This window comes from Larimichthys crocea, chromosome III (assembly GCF_000972845.2).
Source record: "Larimichthys crocea isolate SSNF chromosome III, L_crocea_2.0, whole genome shotgun sequence".
Taxonomy (NCBI): Eukaryota; Metazoa; Chordata; class Actinopteri; family Sciaenidae; genus Larimichthys; species Larimichthys crocea.
In genome coordinates this window covers 18,292,067-18,308,611 of record NC_040013.1, presented here as the reverse complement: position 1 = coordinate 18,308,611, position 16,545 = coordinate 18,292,067, and the positions used below count along the sequence as shown (strand labels likewise).

Here is a 16,545-nt window from a genome sequence, read left to right as displayed (position 1 = left end):
GTGCGAGCGCGATGGTCTACACGTGTGGGTGTGTGCACTTTTTCCACAGGCTGTCACTCGTGTTGCTGCTGAGTCTTTAGTAACTTACACTGCCTGTGTGAGAGTATGTGTTTCTGTGTGTGTTTCTGTGTGTGTGTGTGTGTGTGTGTGTTTAAGCTTTTGTTTAATTTCTACTTCCTGTTTTATTCCTGGCCTAATCCAAACGCAACACAGCTGTGCAGTCAGCCAGAGAAAGAGGGTTTGGGGGATGGGTTGCCAGGTCCTGGTGAGTGCAGCCATGCTCTACAACTGCTACCAACAGATGGAAGGGAAATGGGGTTACCAGCTTGGGCTTATCTTCTCTTTGTAGGCCAGACTGACCCCCCCCACCCACCTCCACCCCCTCATTTGGTCACAACACTATGCTTAAATCTCTATATTTTGGAGTTAGATTTTTGTTTCTTCTCCACAGTAGTCTGATGCTTCGACGACGGAAGATCATTACTGTCAGGAAAAACAAGAAAACACACGCATGAGGTCGACATTATTCCTTTGTCATAATTTTATATAACTTTGATTGGCACAGTGGAATAAATCTGCACGTCTTTGTGAAAGTACATTTGCTGCGTTTCACTTTAGATACTTGCATAGTAAGTACACTTCTATGTACTTATTGTGTACTCGCCATTGTGCTCTTGTGCATCAGAAATGACAATCGCAAAATCGTACCGCTTAGCTGAATTGCTACCCAGCGGAGCATTAGTGATGCAAAATATAGTTATGAAACATTTGTACAACTTACATTTGCATATTGTGGTATTCACTTTATCGCTTTGGCTCCAGCAGCTTCCTCGGCTGTAACGTCACAACGCCGGTAGCCTGTCCTGGTCTTTTACATAGCCAAAATCTCGTCCATTGAGGGGGAGAAGTTTCTCAACTTTTTGAGTGTTATGAGTCAACCATCTGGGTGCTTAATGACACTTCAATTCACTTATGTACTCAAAATAGCAAGTGTAAGCATGGAGGTACGACTGACTACCAGGCAGTCCTACCTCTGCCGCCTACTGGTTAATCTAAAGATCGGCAAAGACGTGGATCATTGGTGGACCTGAGGAGGGCTGAATGACACCTGGGTGCTCAAACAAGCCACCTGCCAATCAAAGTGGCTGTACGGTAATGATGCATAACTTTAAACATTAATATGATTTGAACAGGCTGTTCAAGGAACTGCAGTTTTTGGCACTTTGTCACAATAGCTCCTGGAGTTTCTCTATTTTCTCTCTACTGTTCTGTTTATTCCCCCTGACATTTTATTCTCCATTGTACATCATTTCATTCGGTTATTGAAGAGGGGAAGTAAAAAGCTTGCCCGCTAGTGGGTCAAAGACTATTTTTTACTACTGTCTGCAAACCAAACTTTTTTTTTTTTACCCAGCAATAAAACACCCAATCTTCTTTTGTGATGCAGGTTTTAAGAGTGACTGGTGCAACAGAGCTATTTTGGACTCTCCATCTCCAAAATGGTCAACCCAGCATTAACGTCTTGTTACTGGTCAACGACACAAATTCACAGGTCTAATTTCGACCACTTTAATTTAACATGCCTCAAGTTCAAAGGCCTTTAGACTCTCATGACTTTGACGTTGAATTTCTATGTTATACGATTGTTTAATCATGTTAGCCTAGCACTTAAATGTACAAGCAAACATGAATATTTCCATTTATGTGGTTTATTCTCATGTTGGGAATAGCCTTTCATAATGGGTCAGGCATAGTGGGAGAAGTGGAACAACATATTTTAAATGCAACACAAATATAATTTCATATCATATTGCTTGGTCTCCTTTCATGTCATACTACTAAAGGAAAACATTTGGCTAGATGTGTATCTGACCCACATAATGGAGGGAAATTCAGAGAATATTCCTCCGTATCACCAGTTTCTCCCATTTGTCTCATCTCAAGAGAGGCGTTGATGCAGAAAAATCAAACAACCAAACATGTTTTAAAGGAGCCGGTGCTGGAGACATACAAATGAAGCTGTTATTTTGATTAGATTAATATTTCAGATGCTACTTCTGCTGCTGTGTGTCGGTGTTTGTGTACGTGATGAGGAGGGCAATCAAAAGCAAAAGATGTGGAATCTCGAGGCCGACTGAAGTCAGCCCCTCTTCGCTCTCTTCAGTCTCGATTGCCTGTGGAGAGCTGAGGCATCTCTCTCTCTCTCTCTCTCTCTCTCTCTCTCTCAACCCAGCACATTCACATTCACTATTAATCTACCAGAGTCTCTCCCTCCTTCTCAGCTCAGCCAATTACAGCCAAGCCCCTGCGACTGCTGCCTGTCTCATTTGACGCTGCACTGGTTGGCTTTGATGTCTCTATCAACACGAAAGAACCGGGGACTGAGTCTTAATAGAGCAGAAGGGGATTATGTGACTGCCTGCCTCTGGGGGTGGAACTTTTTTTTTTTAAATATATATGTTTAATTCATACTTTATTTTATTATCAGGAGACTTTGGGCCATGTTTTTAGCCAGGGTCTTGCCACTCTCTGCTCTCCTATCACAGAGACATGGTTGCTAATCCTGTTACCCTTTCATTTGAGGAGTCACACAAGCCTGCAAGCAGAGCAGGCTCGTCTACCCGAGGGCCTCGCGCTCCTCCCTCCTGGGCTGGTAGCCTTTCCTTCCTCTGCTCATTTCATGTGGAGAACGCCTTGATTAAGCAGCAGCAGCAGCAAACACTCATGCATACAACAGTGATGGTTCGGTATGAGGTCAGGCTGCTTTTTTGGCTCACAAATGAGTTCAAAGGTCACTTTGCTTTGAAATCAATTGAGGAAATGGACTGTTACTTGGCAGAATTCTCCATCTGATCTATTTAGAAAACCATAAAAGCAAAAGCTCCTTTGTGTGAACTTCAATTACCAGTCACGTTTGATTGAAAGCAAACTGTTGCTGTTCAGATTTATACGCTTCTTTCCCTCATTGATAGACCTGCCATTAATGCAGATGCTCAGCTCCCCATCAGTCAGTTATTTGTTTGAAGTGGGCTCTTCGCCCTCAGTTGAACTTTTAATAATAATCCTTCCATCACTTCCCTACCTCAGGTCCCACTCGCTATTTGCAGCCCTGACCTTTAAAGCAGGAAGTTACTGTTAACACGGCTCCAGCACCAGCAGCTGCAACGACGACGACAACCTGCTTTACAGCATTTTTCTCATCAAGCACAGCGCTTGTGCACATTTTCCTCCTCCTTCCCCCACCCGCCTACCTCACCTCACCTCACCTCGATTTGCTGCACATGCTCAAGTTTAAATTACGGGTGCCGCTTTCTCTAAAATTATGACTTCAGTTGAGTTAAAGGCAGCGCTGGTGCACAAAAATCCCATTTTCATTTCTGCATGATTTTCATGAACCGCGAACAGCGACGGGAGAATATTACATAAACCTCTGATGTAATTTTCTGAGCATGACTCAAAGCACAGGGGAACCCCCACGCAGAAGACACATCTCAAAGCTGGTTTCTTTAAGAAAAGACAACATTGCATACATTTATTAGGGATGGACGCCAATTCCAATACATGCAAATCACCATTGTCCTTTAAAATGTAGTGTTGACATTATTGCAAACACTTGTCTCCCTGCTGTTTTGTGTATTATATTTTTATTATCTTAGGATAAAAAAAAAAACATTAACAATTACATGGGATGCCTTGTTCTGCATAATTTAAACGTATACACAGTGGGAACAGGAATGGCAATGCTTTAGACATCATCACAGCCTCTTCATAACCCCGCCCACCCCCAACCCACTGCCCGCATGCAGTTTGCACTGCACAAAGACCAAAAGTCACGTGAGACAGCCTGCAAAGAGCACAAGAAGCATTCACAGTAAAGGAGGATAGGAAGGGAGGATAGGATGGAGGGGAGGGAGAGTAAAAGATGAGAGGAGAAGGAGGGGCGAGGAGGAGGAGGAGAAGAGAGGGAGTGAAACAAAGTGACTGCAGCACTGGCCTTGGTTTAGACAGGAGAAGGAGCAGCATAGTCCTAGTATATCATTTCTAACTTCTCCCACACTTCAACTCCCGTCTCCTGATTGTGGTACTCTTTCCATTGTCTTTGACACAAAAAGTTTGTTTATATATGCATGTATATATGTATATACATATACGTGTGTGTATATATGTATATATATATAAATACATTTAATAGCTACAGCACCTTTTCCCATGGGGCAACAGTGTCAATACCTCGCACATGGTACATGGCCGTGCCAAAGAAAAAAAGAAAAATAAAATTAAAAAAAACAAAACAAAAAAACAATATATTGGTCAGGATATTTATCTTTTTTTCCCTAAAATTGGCATTTGACATGATGATATTCTATTGCCGTCTGGGGGAGGGAAGGGACAAAAGGTTCTTCTTTTGAGTTTATATTCAAGTTTTCTCCTTTTTTTTTCTGGTGTATAATTTCTTCTTTTCCTGTTTAAAAAGAGTTCACACTTTTGTGATTTGCGTGTGCTGCTCTTCATCAAAAGGTTCATTTTCTGGATCAGAGTCAGTGGTATCTGAATATCGATAATGGTCTGGCTCATTGTCGCTAACGTCCGGCGTGACGGATGTCGAAGTGCTTGCCTCAGAATTCGAAGGCTCCTCCACGGTTTTCGTAAAATACAACTTCACCTGGAAATGCAAATTAAGACCAACTTCAGCCCGGGGCAATTTAAAAAAATAAAAAATCATCACCATAAAAACACTTTCAATAACATTTATCCGAGCTAATATCTAAATCAAATCCTTACCTTGAAGTTTGGCGAGAAGTAGCGGTTAGCTTTGTCTTTGTTGGCCTTGTCCAAGTCGTTCTTAGTGAGCGTCAGGATGAGGTAGTCCCTGTCCCGGTCGCTTTCCCTGCCGCTTTCCCTGCAGCTATCCCTGCAATCGGCGCTCTGCGGCTGGCCCTGGCCCGTTGCCGGTACCCCCTGCTGGCTGTCTGCATTGTTCACCGCCCCATTCTCCATCTTGTCCCCGCTCTCCTCTGGTCCAGGGATGAAGAAGGTGTTCACCCAGAAGTGGAACATTTTGTCCTGGAGGACATGAGAGGTGACGAGATGGGCGACGTCATGAGAAAATGGGCGACATTAAGTATTCAGAGGAACTTTCTGGGTTTCTTTCTTATTTACAACAAATCTCATTTAAAAAACATAAAACCAACAATGTGTTAGTCTGTCTCAACACTTTGCGACGTCTCCACTCTGTCTGTGCACTCAGCCTCAAGACCATTTGTTTCTCCAGAAGATGTAAATCTTTAAAATTTACACACAAAAGTGGTTTAATTTCTTTAAAAAGGCTACTCACCACCCTAAAAAACAGCCCACATTGTAGGAAATTATTGAGCCTCTGGGCACTGTAGTTTGTAGCAAACATTACTCACACAGGAGTAAATAGCACGTTTGTTTCAGGACTATTTTCAGCCGTGGTTTATTTATTACACGTTTGTTACGTTATTGAGTATATCCGGTGAATGTGGGATTCACTCAAAATAAACTACGGCGCCTCTTGGTAATAAAGAAACTTGTTGAACGGTGTGACAGAACAGCTTATTAACGTGTTCTTAATGATAAAAAGAGGCATTATTTAGCTACATTTGGACTTTGTTGACAGTAAAAAATACAGAACACCACCAGCCCTAACCTGTAAAAAGAAAACCACATCATTGTTGGCACTCTGATTGAATCAGTCTCCTGATTGTTCTTTGACCTAGCAGAGGTCGTGACAATCAACAGCTGAAATAAGCGCTTTAATGACAGCGGCGACAACAACGCACGCAACCAACCTTCTTCATCATCTTGTTCTGTTTATGGAAGAACTCCACCTTGATGTCTCCACAAACCGGCAGCGGCTGGGGGAATTCGAAAAACATGTGCTTGTCCTCGCGCCGCGTGTGAGTGGGGTTCGACGTGTGAATCTTCACTTTCAGCTGGTACACCACAAACTGGGGATCTGCAAAGAGTGTCAACGTTGCACGGGGAGGGAGGGAGGGTGGAGGCGAGGGAAGGAGGGAAGGAAGGGAGGGAGTGGGCAAGATTATGAGATTTGTGATGGAAAAGAGACAGAGCACACAGAAAAGTGAGTGACAAGAGGAGTGAATCGAGAGAGCAAGACGGGATTACCAGTTGTTATTACATGAGTTTGACAAAAGGAACAGCACAGCACACCATCACCACCACCACCCACCCAAGCCCAACTGAATAAATGAAAAACATTATATTAAAATTAAGAAGGAGAAAAAAAATTAAAAAAGGGGGGAAAGTTACACCCAAAGAGACCCAGGACCAGAGACACAGGACCCTATTCTGACAGACAGTCACGGTTTGGTCTTAGGACCAGCGCAACACGTTGCATATAGAAGAATTTAAAACTTCCTTCTTCCTGTCAGGGTGGGGTGGAGATGACATCATATGCCTGTAAGCTAGTCCTATCCTGCTAGGCAACATGTCTACCTCAAACTGCCCCTTTGCCTGGTGGATCTCTGGGGCCATATAAAAGCAAATGAGTCAAACAATAATAATGATAATGTAATAATGGATGAAAGGCTCATTTACCCCAATGCCAATTCCCTTTCTTGAAGCCCTGAGGGGTCGGCTCGCTCCTGTTTTTAACGGCACTGTCCCCTTAGAGAGAAAGAAGGAGATTATCACAAACGGCGCCTGGCTGGCCTGTCAGGGGCTTGACAGCACAGCAGGCACAAACACAAGAGCTCTACACAAATATTTACAGATATTTGCATCCATTTTTTTTTTTTTTTTTTTTCTTCTCTTCTTTACAAACAACATACAGTACGAGGCGTAACATCTTAAAACATTCAACATGGTCGACCTGGTGTGTTGTGAGATGCACAAAGGGGAAGGAGGAAAGGGGGAACTTGAGACTGCTGACTATCACAAGCGACCACAAAACATCGGAGTTGTTCTTTTGTCAATTTAAAATAACAGACATGTGCGATGTGTGGAGTTCACTGTAACTTGAGTCTAGTCTTTTAAAAAAAAATTGCTGAGGTGAGCTAAAACCCGAGGGTGATGCGTGTGTGTACGTGTATTAAGACGTCAAACTCAGAACAGGGCCTTCTTTTTTTTCATAAAGTTAGGAGGAAAGAGAAGGATGTCAATACAGTCATGGATGTTCAGCACAGTCAGGTGTTAGGTTTTTGTTTTTTTTAAGCCGCAGGAGTGAAGAGAGAAGAGGCGCTCTTTCTGCCCGTTAGTTTAAAATAAATTGACATTTCAGACACAAGAAAGGCAAAACATTGTGTGACACATTTGAGCATAAAAAAAAACAAAAACAGGAATGTTTCACTATAAAACCACCAAGAAACACTGAACACAGACAGATACACGGCGCTATCGGCTCAGAAACTAGACACAAGGTCTCAAAACTGACTCGCTCACACACAAATCTTACGTTGGAGGATGTTGCAAACTAAATCTGTGTTGATGCTGATAAAAAGGTTTGTGACTCAACGTGCTGTTAAAAAATCATAAATATTCAGAGTCCGGCTGCCTTGTTGTCCGCCGCAACAAGTGCCTGTGTTTGCATGCACACACACCGCCAAATTACAACAAAGTCATACCACTCAGCTCAGAGCAAACATGCAGTGATATGTACATACTCATGACTGAAACTAACCACATGACGTATTGGCGCCCGAGCGCTGTAGTACTGTATGTAAAAATAAATCAGACTAAAATGTATAACTGCCTTTCAGTAACTTCCTGATTACATGTAAGTACAGCATGTAAAACTCGTGTGTAGGTGGCTTTGTGGTATGAAGACCAGTGTACTTCCCTTGTGCCCCAGCGTATATTATAATGAACACAGACCCTGACTCGTCTAAAGGCAAACCTCCTGAGGAAGCTTTTCGATGATGGCTCAGATATCTGAGATAGTACACTTCTTTTTTTTTCCTGGTACTTCACTGAGAGAATGATTCCTGTATGACAAACCCGAGACAACCTTATTCAGTGTTTTTGTAAAGCGGGCAGAGAATAAGTTGACCTTGTTGTAAGAAGCAACAAGAGGACCTGATCAATAAAAAGTTGTTAAAAAATACTGCAGCGAATTAAACCGCGCTTGATTCTGTTTTTTAAACCCCGGCAAGAGGACGACTCAACTCCCGTCGATGACCCTCTCTCTTGTTCTACGGTGCTAAACTGCAGCGTGGGTGAGAAGCTACGGCGCACAACAACAACATCCGAAGAGTTCGCTGCTGTTTTGAACATGCCTACGCCCCTGGTTTGGAGTTAAAGTTGAACATGAGTGTGACTCACTGCAGGTGCCCCCGCTGAACATGGGGAGAGTCTCGAACACCATTTTGTGGAAGAGGAGCGCCACCGGCTTGTACTCTAGCTGGTTCTTCAGTAGGTAGCTGTAGTAGTAGACGTAGCGGCGCTGGCTCGGGATCGTTACTCCCTGCAACGACAGAAAAGATGTTTAGAGATCCACAACGTACAAATAACATTCTCTTGGGTGCGTGTTAAGTGTTTGCACCTAGTCCATTAAAATTCAGAAATGTTTTCTGGGACCAGCTCCTTAAAAGTGAGTGGCATAAGCTGAATATTTTACTTTAGGCCGTGGCACACTTTCCTGACATTAACTCAATCAAGAAATTTTCAATATCAATAATGAAAATAACCCTTGGTTGTAACACTTGATCTCTTGAGATGTGGTCTCTGATTGATATCTCACCTTCTTGTCCCTTGTCCTGACTTCACCGTAAAAATCAAGCGCTTCTTGGGCCTCCAGGAATTTGCCACGATGGAGGAGATAGGCGCAGATCATGACTCCAGTGCGGCCCTTCCCGGCCTTACAGTGGATGGCCGCCACGTGATTGTCATCCTCGCTGAGCCACTGGTCCAGGTCTTCACAAAACGGCTTAATTAGCTCCAGCTGAGGAGGGTTGTGGTCTTCGAAGGGGTACTGTGCAACTGATGCATAACGGGATGCGGGCCCACGCAGAGTTGTAACCAGAGGAGAGGAGGGGAGGGAGGAAAAAAAAAAAAGTTGACAGGTCAGGGTGACACAGTGGACATTTTGTGAGAGATCAGACTATGAACGTGTAAAGCGGTGTACCTCTGCAGTTAAATTTGGCAGCATCGTAGTGTCTTTCTGCGCAGCTGAAACGGGAAGAACGAAATCCAGTTAGCGAACACACAGAGGAAGTGATCAGAGTCAACAAAGAGGCGTTCAGGTGTACGTGGAACACTTACAGGTTGTAGATTTTGTAATGGTTTTTATGCTTTGAATCCAAAAACCTGTTTGTGAGAGAGAGACACATCGAGAATATACTTGTTAGAACAACATGCCATGGCAGAATAAAGAAACATTTATCTTTTATATGATGGCAAAACAGGCAAGACGACTCACCGTACTACATCGTCTATATTGTTTCTGTACACGCCTTCGAGTCTCTCTGCAGGAAAGCCCATCGCAATGATGTTTGGGTAGATATCTGTTCAAGCAGGAGTCAAGGAAATGTACCAAGGCACCCAGCACCATCTTTAACTGGAAGTAAAGTAGGTCTACGCATGTTTTCAGCAGCTTTATAAGAAGACTAAGTACATAAGCACAATTACAGTAATGCAGATGAGCAGCAGCACATAAAAAGTATGACGGTGTCACTGTAGTTACGGAGAGATGGGAACACAAGAGGAGGAGGAGGTGGAGTGGTGACAGATGGCCTTGACAGTGAGAAGCAGACAGAGAGGACGGGTGTAACAGCGCTCCTCCACGAGCCAGGCACACATGTGGGTGCATGAGGAGAGTCTCCGCTCCCTGACCTGCATTTATTTTTAGAGCCCAAAGTTATATTAGGAATCATCGCAGTTCAGCTCATCTCTCTCTCTCTCTCTGTGTTTCGAGTGCAGCCCGGACGAAATTTGCGATCGAACGCAGGCAGCATGAAGACACACAGGTAGGGGAAAAGAAAAAAAAAAAAAAAAAAACATTCCTGTGAAACAAATCCTTTGTTTTGAGAGTTGCAATCTGCACATGCAAGCGGGGAGGTGTTTCTCTGACACTTGGTGATGGACGAGAAACAAAGCAACACTTTAGAAACCACACACACCAGATTCCACTACAAGTTTAACTTCTGGTCGCGCTGTCTCTGTCTGTCTGTCTGTCTCGTGCTGCACCCGGCTGCCTTACATCATCGAAACGGGTCTCGCCGTATTTCAGCACAGGATAGTGATGGAAAATGTCATGACCAATTACACGGTGACATACATACAATCTTTAAAAAAAAAGAAAAAGGCACACATCAGTGTCATGTTGCAGTTAAAAGCATAATTGAGTTGGCATGCATGTCTTTGAGGCTCGGCTGCAACGCCTACCTGTAACTGAAGTCTGCTTGTCGCCATAAGCTGTGGGATTTCACACTTTAACCACTGACTAAAGGGCAACCTTTTCTTACACTTCCTTTGCCACGGTGTCAAAAATAGAAAAGCTGAATAATTCAGATTGGATGTGTCTGTTTCATTTTCAGCAGACCGCGTTTTCTTTCCAGAGTCAAATCACTTTTTAACTGGTCAGAAAGATTTGACACGCGCATCCCGACAACTCTGGCGAGAAAGAGCAGCCGCAACTTTGCTGCGTGTGCGCACGCGTACGAGTACCTGCACAGGCAGAAAAAGAAAAAAAGCACACACACCACTTCTCATGGTACACACACAGTTCATTGTTCCATCAGTAGATCTGTTAATATAGAAAAAAGAAGTGCAGTATACGAAGATGAAAGAAGTTTCAAAGATTTTTAGCTGGATAAAATATAACAAAAGACGATATTTAATAAACCCCTGTGTGAATGCCCTGATACAGCTGAGGCATGCTCAACACAGGCCTTGATGCATGAATTCAACAAGCCCTACAGGAGATCTATGGTATTATTTGCATACTGCCAAGCTACTTCCCTGTAGCTTACGACAGAGTAGCAGATCTGTACATACTTCGCCATAATCCAGTCTATTAATGCCTCAAAGACCTAATTAGGAGCCAGATGCAGGTTTTCTAAGCTATTGGAAGAGGCTACTCTAACCCTTGTAACTAATGGCAAAGAGATCCCAGTCAGACTATAATAAGTGTTTTTAAAAAGCTCCACAGCTCCCAAGAGAGCTTCAGCCTAGGGCATGGGGGGCTTGGTCTCTGCAGCTGGGAGGAAACGCACATACGGGACCCCCGACGGAAGCTCCAAGTAGGAGGAGAAAAAAAAAAGAAAAGAAAATCTGCCGTTTGAGGCACGCCTTTTCTTTAAAGCCAGCCCTGCCTCAGCTCTATGCATACGCCAAATCCACAACTGAGAGAGAGAGAGAGAGAGAGAGAGAGAGAGAGAGAGAGAGAGGAAAAGGGAGAGTGGGAACCGGCGAGCGCCGAGCAAGGAGGGGGTGGGGAGAACAGGAAAGGAGGCGAGCAGAGGAAAGGGGGCAAGCGGAGGGAGGGAGAATTAGAGTGGGAGTAGTAAAGAAAAAAGAGCAAAGGAGAGGTGGTGGGTTGAGAGGGTAAGAGAGGGAGAGAGCACTCAGACAGCAACACTGATACAAGATCACTGGCAACTCTATTTTAAGGGCAATTCCCAGAACTGTGATACTGCATTATATAACTGCAGAGGGCCCATATTGTTTTTAGACACCATGCCAAAAATGATAAAAGGCATAGTTCGAAAAAAGGGCCCACATCTAAACAAGAGGAGACTTCCAACCAAAGAAAGATGCCACTTTCGAGCGGCGTGCCCCTTTCCACACAGCGACAAAGGCACAACAAAGTCCTGCCACCAAGAGACGTGACACAATCTTTACCACATTACAAAACCAGGTGATCAAACACTGCCATGCACACATCTCAGCATCTGCAGTCACACACACACACAGCTGATGGTCCTGCCTGGTTTTGGTTCAATATGTATGAGTACAGTGGTGGCATTGAAGCTCAAGTGACTCAAGACGCGACTCAGCAACGTTATCAAAGTTAATGCAACAATACTGATAATAACCAGAGCGAACTGTGTCCATAAATACTAACGTCTCAGATAGGGCTGCAACTTCACTTCAATCATTCCCATTATCGATTAAATCAGACAAATACTTTGATTAGCTGATTTTTGGTGTACAGAAATAGTAATAGTTTGTTTTTTTTATCCGTGCAACAGTCTAAAACACAAAGACATTCAAATCTCAGACAAGACTAGGAATATCAGTAAATTCTCACATGAGAAGCCAAGAGATTTGCAAAAAACATGCGGGATTATCAAATCTGTTGCAGATTTATCAATCAATCGACTTTGAAACAGGCTCGAAAAAAGGCCAGTCTCGACATCCCCATACACAAAGTCATGTGCACATCAACCACTGTTACTGTAACCATGACCCACTCTCACTAGCGCTGTCACACATTTAGAGTTTACATTTCCTCTGCCATGGCTGACCATATCGCTTGCTAAATCCAGTTTATCAGCAACCAAATGAGAAGAAGAAAAAAAAAAAAAACTGTGATACCAGCGATACTGCACTGGGGAACCAGGTCAACTATTATCAGTGGTAATAGATGAGAAATGAGTCCTGCAGAGTGGGCCAGAAATAGCTATTCTCAAATCTCCATGGAGGGTGAAAGGAAAACGTTAAATTTGTACAATTTTTTTTTTTTTACACAAAGAAATCCATAATTTCATACTCACCTACAGAGGACACAGGTGAGGCCAGGGTGAGCTTACATCAGGGTATGTCCCCAGCTTATTTGCATCATACAGCATAAACCTACAATATAATGCCCTGCAGCATCTACTGTACATGCACGAAACACTGGAAAGAAAGGACTTAAAAAAAAAAAAAAAAGACCACACCAAACACCTTAATGCCACTCATCCCAGAGCTGCTAGGTGCACCACTGGGTGGACTGGTATGCAAGTGAAATGTCCACACACACATTTAAAAAAAAAAAAAAGGTAGTTGTAACGTGACTGACATTTCTGCGTGCTGCTGCTGCTTTGACAGATCCACCATCTTTCAAACATGCTTTTCGGTTTGACAGCAAAGCTGCTGCTTTTGACCAACTAGCCAAGGTAGCTACAGAGTAGCAGCAAAGGCTACTACCCCTCCTCCTCCTCCTCCACCTCCTCCTTCCTCACGTTTACTCCACTGACATTTCTGCTCCTCAATGCTGTGCTGTTACACATTCACTAGTCAGCCTCCAAAATGGGGGGGTGGGCTATAAGTGTGAAAATAAAATAAATAAAAAAGGATACATGTTAAGTCCAGGTCGAAGCCATCCTCTTGATATCTCCTTTTGTTCCGGCTGACCATTTCTTTTATAATCGCAGCCATTGTAGCAGGTGACAGGAGTCTTTTATGGCGTAAATGATGAGAGGAGAAGGGGGGGGGAGAAAAAAAACAAACAAAAAAAACAAAAACAGGGAGGTTTTTCTACTGTTATATGTCGCAGTCAGTCAGTGAGTGAGTGAGGAGCTGGCTCCTTCTCTGGATTTTTGCAGGAGACGTAGCTAGCCAGCAGAGCTAGTAGTAGCAGTAGCAGTGGATTAGAAAAGGCTTCCTCTGGATCATAAAGACGGGCCTCTCTCTCTCCTGCTCCTGCTCCCCTCCGTGCAAAGCAAGGCCCGACGACTTCTTCTCCTCCTCCTCCTCCTTCTCCTCTTTCTCCTTCTTCTCCTTTTCTTTCTTTCTTTCCTTCACCCCCCCACCCCAACCCCAGCCCACCCACCCACCCCCCCAACAACAAAAAAAATAAAAAAATCCTGCAATTCGTCTTGCAAAAACACCTCCCGAGGAAAAGAAAACACATGCAGCTTGTTCCACGGAGAGGAAACTTTAAAAGGAAAAAAGAGAGAGAGAGAGATAGAGAGAGAAGAGAGAGAGAGATTCAGGGGGGCCACGGACACGGTCCTTAAAAAAAAAAAAAAAAAGAAGAAGAAGAAGAAGAAAAAAAAAAGCAGATGGAAAAAGGGGTGAGGGGTGTTTGAGGGAGAGAGAGAGAGACGGTGGAGACCGGCTACCGGAGCCTCGTATCCAGCCACTCAGACGTAGCTTAGCTTCAGCTTAGCTTAGCAACAATAGCTACCTCCTTCTTCTTCGATCCAAAAGCCTCCTAACGATTCAACATTGTCATCGACTGATTGCCAAGAACACATCCGGAGAAAAGCGGAAAAAAAAAACGAAAAAAAAATGACAGGCTCCACCTTAGCTGTATATAAGACTATACAAAAAGGGATCAGCGGTGTGCACGGATCGGTTTGACAGCTCCGTCCCGGGGAATCATCTTCTTCTTTTTGTCGCCGCTCTCGCTCCAGCTGAACTCTCAGGCTCCCATCATGGCCTCCAACCGAAGGGGGAAAAAAAGAAGGTAGCGCAGGCTGGGATTTTTTAGAACAAATATCCCGCCGCCGTCACTACATAGTCCCGCTGTTTTAATTTAAAAAAAAAAAAAAAAAACGATAAAGCGTTCGCTGATATCCTTTTTTTATTTATTTATTATTATTTTTTAACAATTCATATTAGGTAACGAGGTCGGGATACTCCTCAAAAACGCGCGCGTGTGTCGGCGGTTTTAATCCGTTAAAGCGCAAAAAAAAAAAAAAGAACGCTCGAGCTATTTTCTGGGTAATGTGGCGGAAGGATACAAGTGAGTCCGCCTGTGAGACGCTCCCTTCTGTCAAAGTGATCACGTGTGTCTGTAATTAGGGAAGTTTCCAACATAATGTCACTTTTTTCGCGGTTTAAACTGTCATTTCATGCCTATAGAAAATATATCACTGCAAGAAGCAGGTCACAGCATGTTTCTCATGTTTATACAATGTCAAACGTTACAGCACCTTTGTTGCCTCCTTCATGGGGCCACAAATGTTGTCATGTAATACATTTAAATAAAAATGAATTATCACATTTCTGGGATAATATTTTCAATAAAACTAATGTGATAATCTTTAAAGGTCCAGTTTTAGGAATGGAATATAACATATGTATAAATCACCTGAAAATAAGAATAGATATGTTTTAACTACCTTTGAATGAGTCCACAGGTACTCTTCCACAGAGTCTGACATTTTCTAAAGTAGCCCGGCATGGACAAACTATGGCTCTAGATTGAGTTTTCTTTACACAAAGTGATCACGTGTGTCTGTAATTAGGGAAGTTTCCAACATTATGTCATTTTTTTAGCGGTTTAAAACTGTAATTTCAGCCTATAATAATAATAATAATAATAATAATAATAATAATAATAATAATACGTTTTATTTCATAGGCGCCTTTCTGTCACCCAAGGACACCTTGCAATAAATGATAGTGGACAGCAAATAACAGAAACAAACAAAAAGAACCATAAAAGTATATCAAATTACAAGAATACAACATTAAAAACAGCTTAAAATAGGACAATGCAATTGAATCAGATGGAAAAGGCTATTTTAAAGTGCAGATATAGAAAATATATCACTGCAAGCAGCAGGTCACGACACGTTTCTTGTGTTTACACAGTGTCAAATTAATACATGTTACAGCACCTTGTTGCCTCCTTCATATAATTTCCTCACATTATTCCTGACCTATACCAACGTTGTTAATGGGGCCACAAATGTTGTCATGTAATACCTTTAAATAAAAAAAAAACTTTATTTATTCATAATTTTATGTGTATAGATATAATTTTTATTATAATATTTTCAATACAACTAATGTTATAATCTCATTAAAGGTCCAGTGTGTAAGATTTAGAAACCTATATTCACAGAAAATTTTAGGAATGGAATATAACATATGTATAATCACCTGAAAATAAGAACAGATATGTTTTAACTACCTTTAAATGAGCCTTCAGTTCACAAGTACTCTTCCACAGAGTCTGACATAGCATGGACAATCTATGGCTCTAGACTGAGTTTTCTGTGCATTTGTATTATAGTTTCCCCTTTACATGAGGAAGGACTGATTAAACAACAGGGTGCCTACCTGCAACGACACTGCTAGATGCCACAGATATAATATTTTCAATAAAACTAACGTTATAATCTCTTTAAAGGTCCAGTGTCTAAGATTCAGGAACCTATATTCACACCAAATGGTAGGAATGGAATATAATACTTATAGTTATGTTTTCATTAGTGTATAATCACCTGAAAATAAGAATAGTTATGTTTTTACTACCTTTGAATGAGCCATTTATATCTACAGAGACCACGAGTACTCTTCCACAGAGTCTGATGTTTTCTGCAGTAGCCCGACATGGACAAACTATGGCTCTAGATTGGGTTTTTGATGTTTTCTGTGCATATTCATGCACATTACAGTTTCCCCTTTACGTGAGGAAGGGGTGATTAAACAACAGTGTGTTGCCTTTGTAAGAAAATATACCACACCTGTCACATTGGACATGAATTAAAGTTATATAGCCTGTATTCACAGAAAAAGGTAGGAATGGAATAAAAAATAGTTATAGCTATGTTTTTATTAGTGTATAATCACTTGAAAATAAGTGTTCTCCTATTTTTTTTTTTAAATCATATTTTTGGGGCT

At 42.4% G+C, this 16,545-nt stretch overlaps 1 protein-coding gene across 2 annotated transcripts; it reads right to left on the bottom strand.

Moving 5' to 3' along the window:
* Positions 1–3,501: 3,501 nt before the first annotated feature.
* LOC104929647 (phosphatidylinositol 3,4,5-trisphosphate 3-phosphatase and dual-specificity protein phosphatase PTEN) lies at positions 3,502–13,722 on the bottom strand. 2 transcript variants are annotated; one of them, XM_010744227.3, is made up of 10 exons: positions 13,266–13,722; positions 9,401–9,485; positions 9,244–9,288; positions 9,107–9,150; positions 8,723–8,961; positions 8,305–8,446; positions 6,583–6,651; positions 5,814–5,980; positions 4,783–5,064; positions 3,502–4,663 (listed from the first exon to the last, which is right to left on the bottom strand). In XM_010744227.3, the coding sequence occupies exons 1-10, from the start codon at positions 13,342–13,344 to the stop codon at positions 4,478–4,480; spliced, it is 1,338 nt and encodes a 445-aa protein (XP_010742529.2). In that variant the 5' UTR covers positions 13,345–13,722; the 3' UTR covers positions 3,502–4,477. The 2 variants fall into 2 exon arrangements, with proteins under 2 accessions (XP_010742529.2, XP_010742537.1); XM_010744235.3 differs by lacking the exon at positions 6,583–6,651.
* Positions 13,723–16,545: the final 2,823 nt, after the last annotated feature.

Bases quoted from the DNA above. Each gene is read 5' to 3' on its own strand.
- LOC104929647 (XM_010744227.3), bottom strand. From the start codon at position 13,344: ATGGCTGCGATTATAAAAGAAATGGTCAGCCGGAACAAAAGGAGATAT. The intron at 8,447-8,722 runs GTGAGATATCAA...CTGTCGTTGCAG, and splicing joins TCAGGACAAGGGACAAGAAG to GGAGTAACGATCCCGAGCCA. The intron at 6,652-8,304 runs GTGAGTCACACT...TTTCTCTCTAAG, and splicing joins GTTCAGCGGGGGCACCTGCA to GGGACAGTGCCGTTAAAAAC.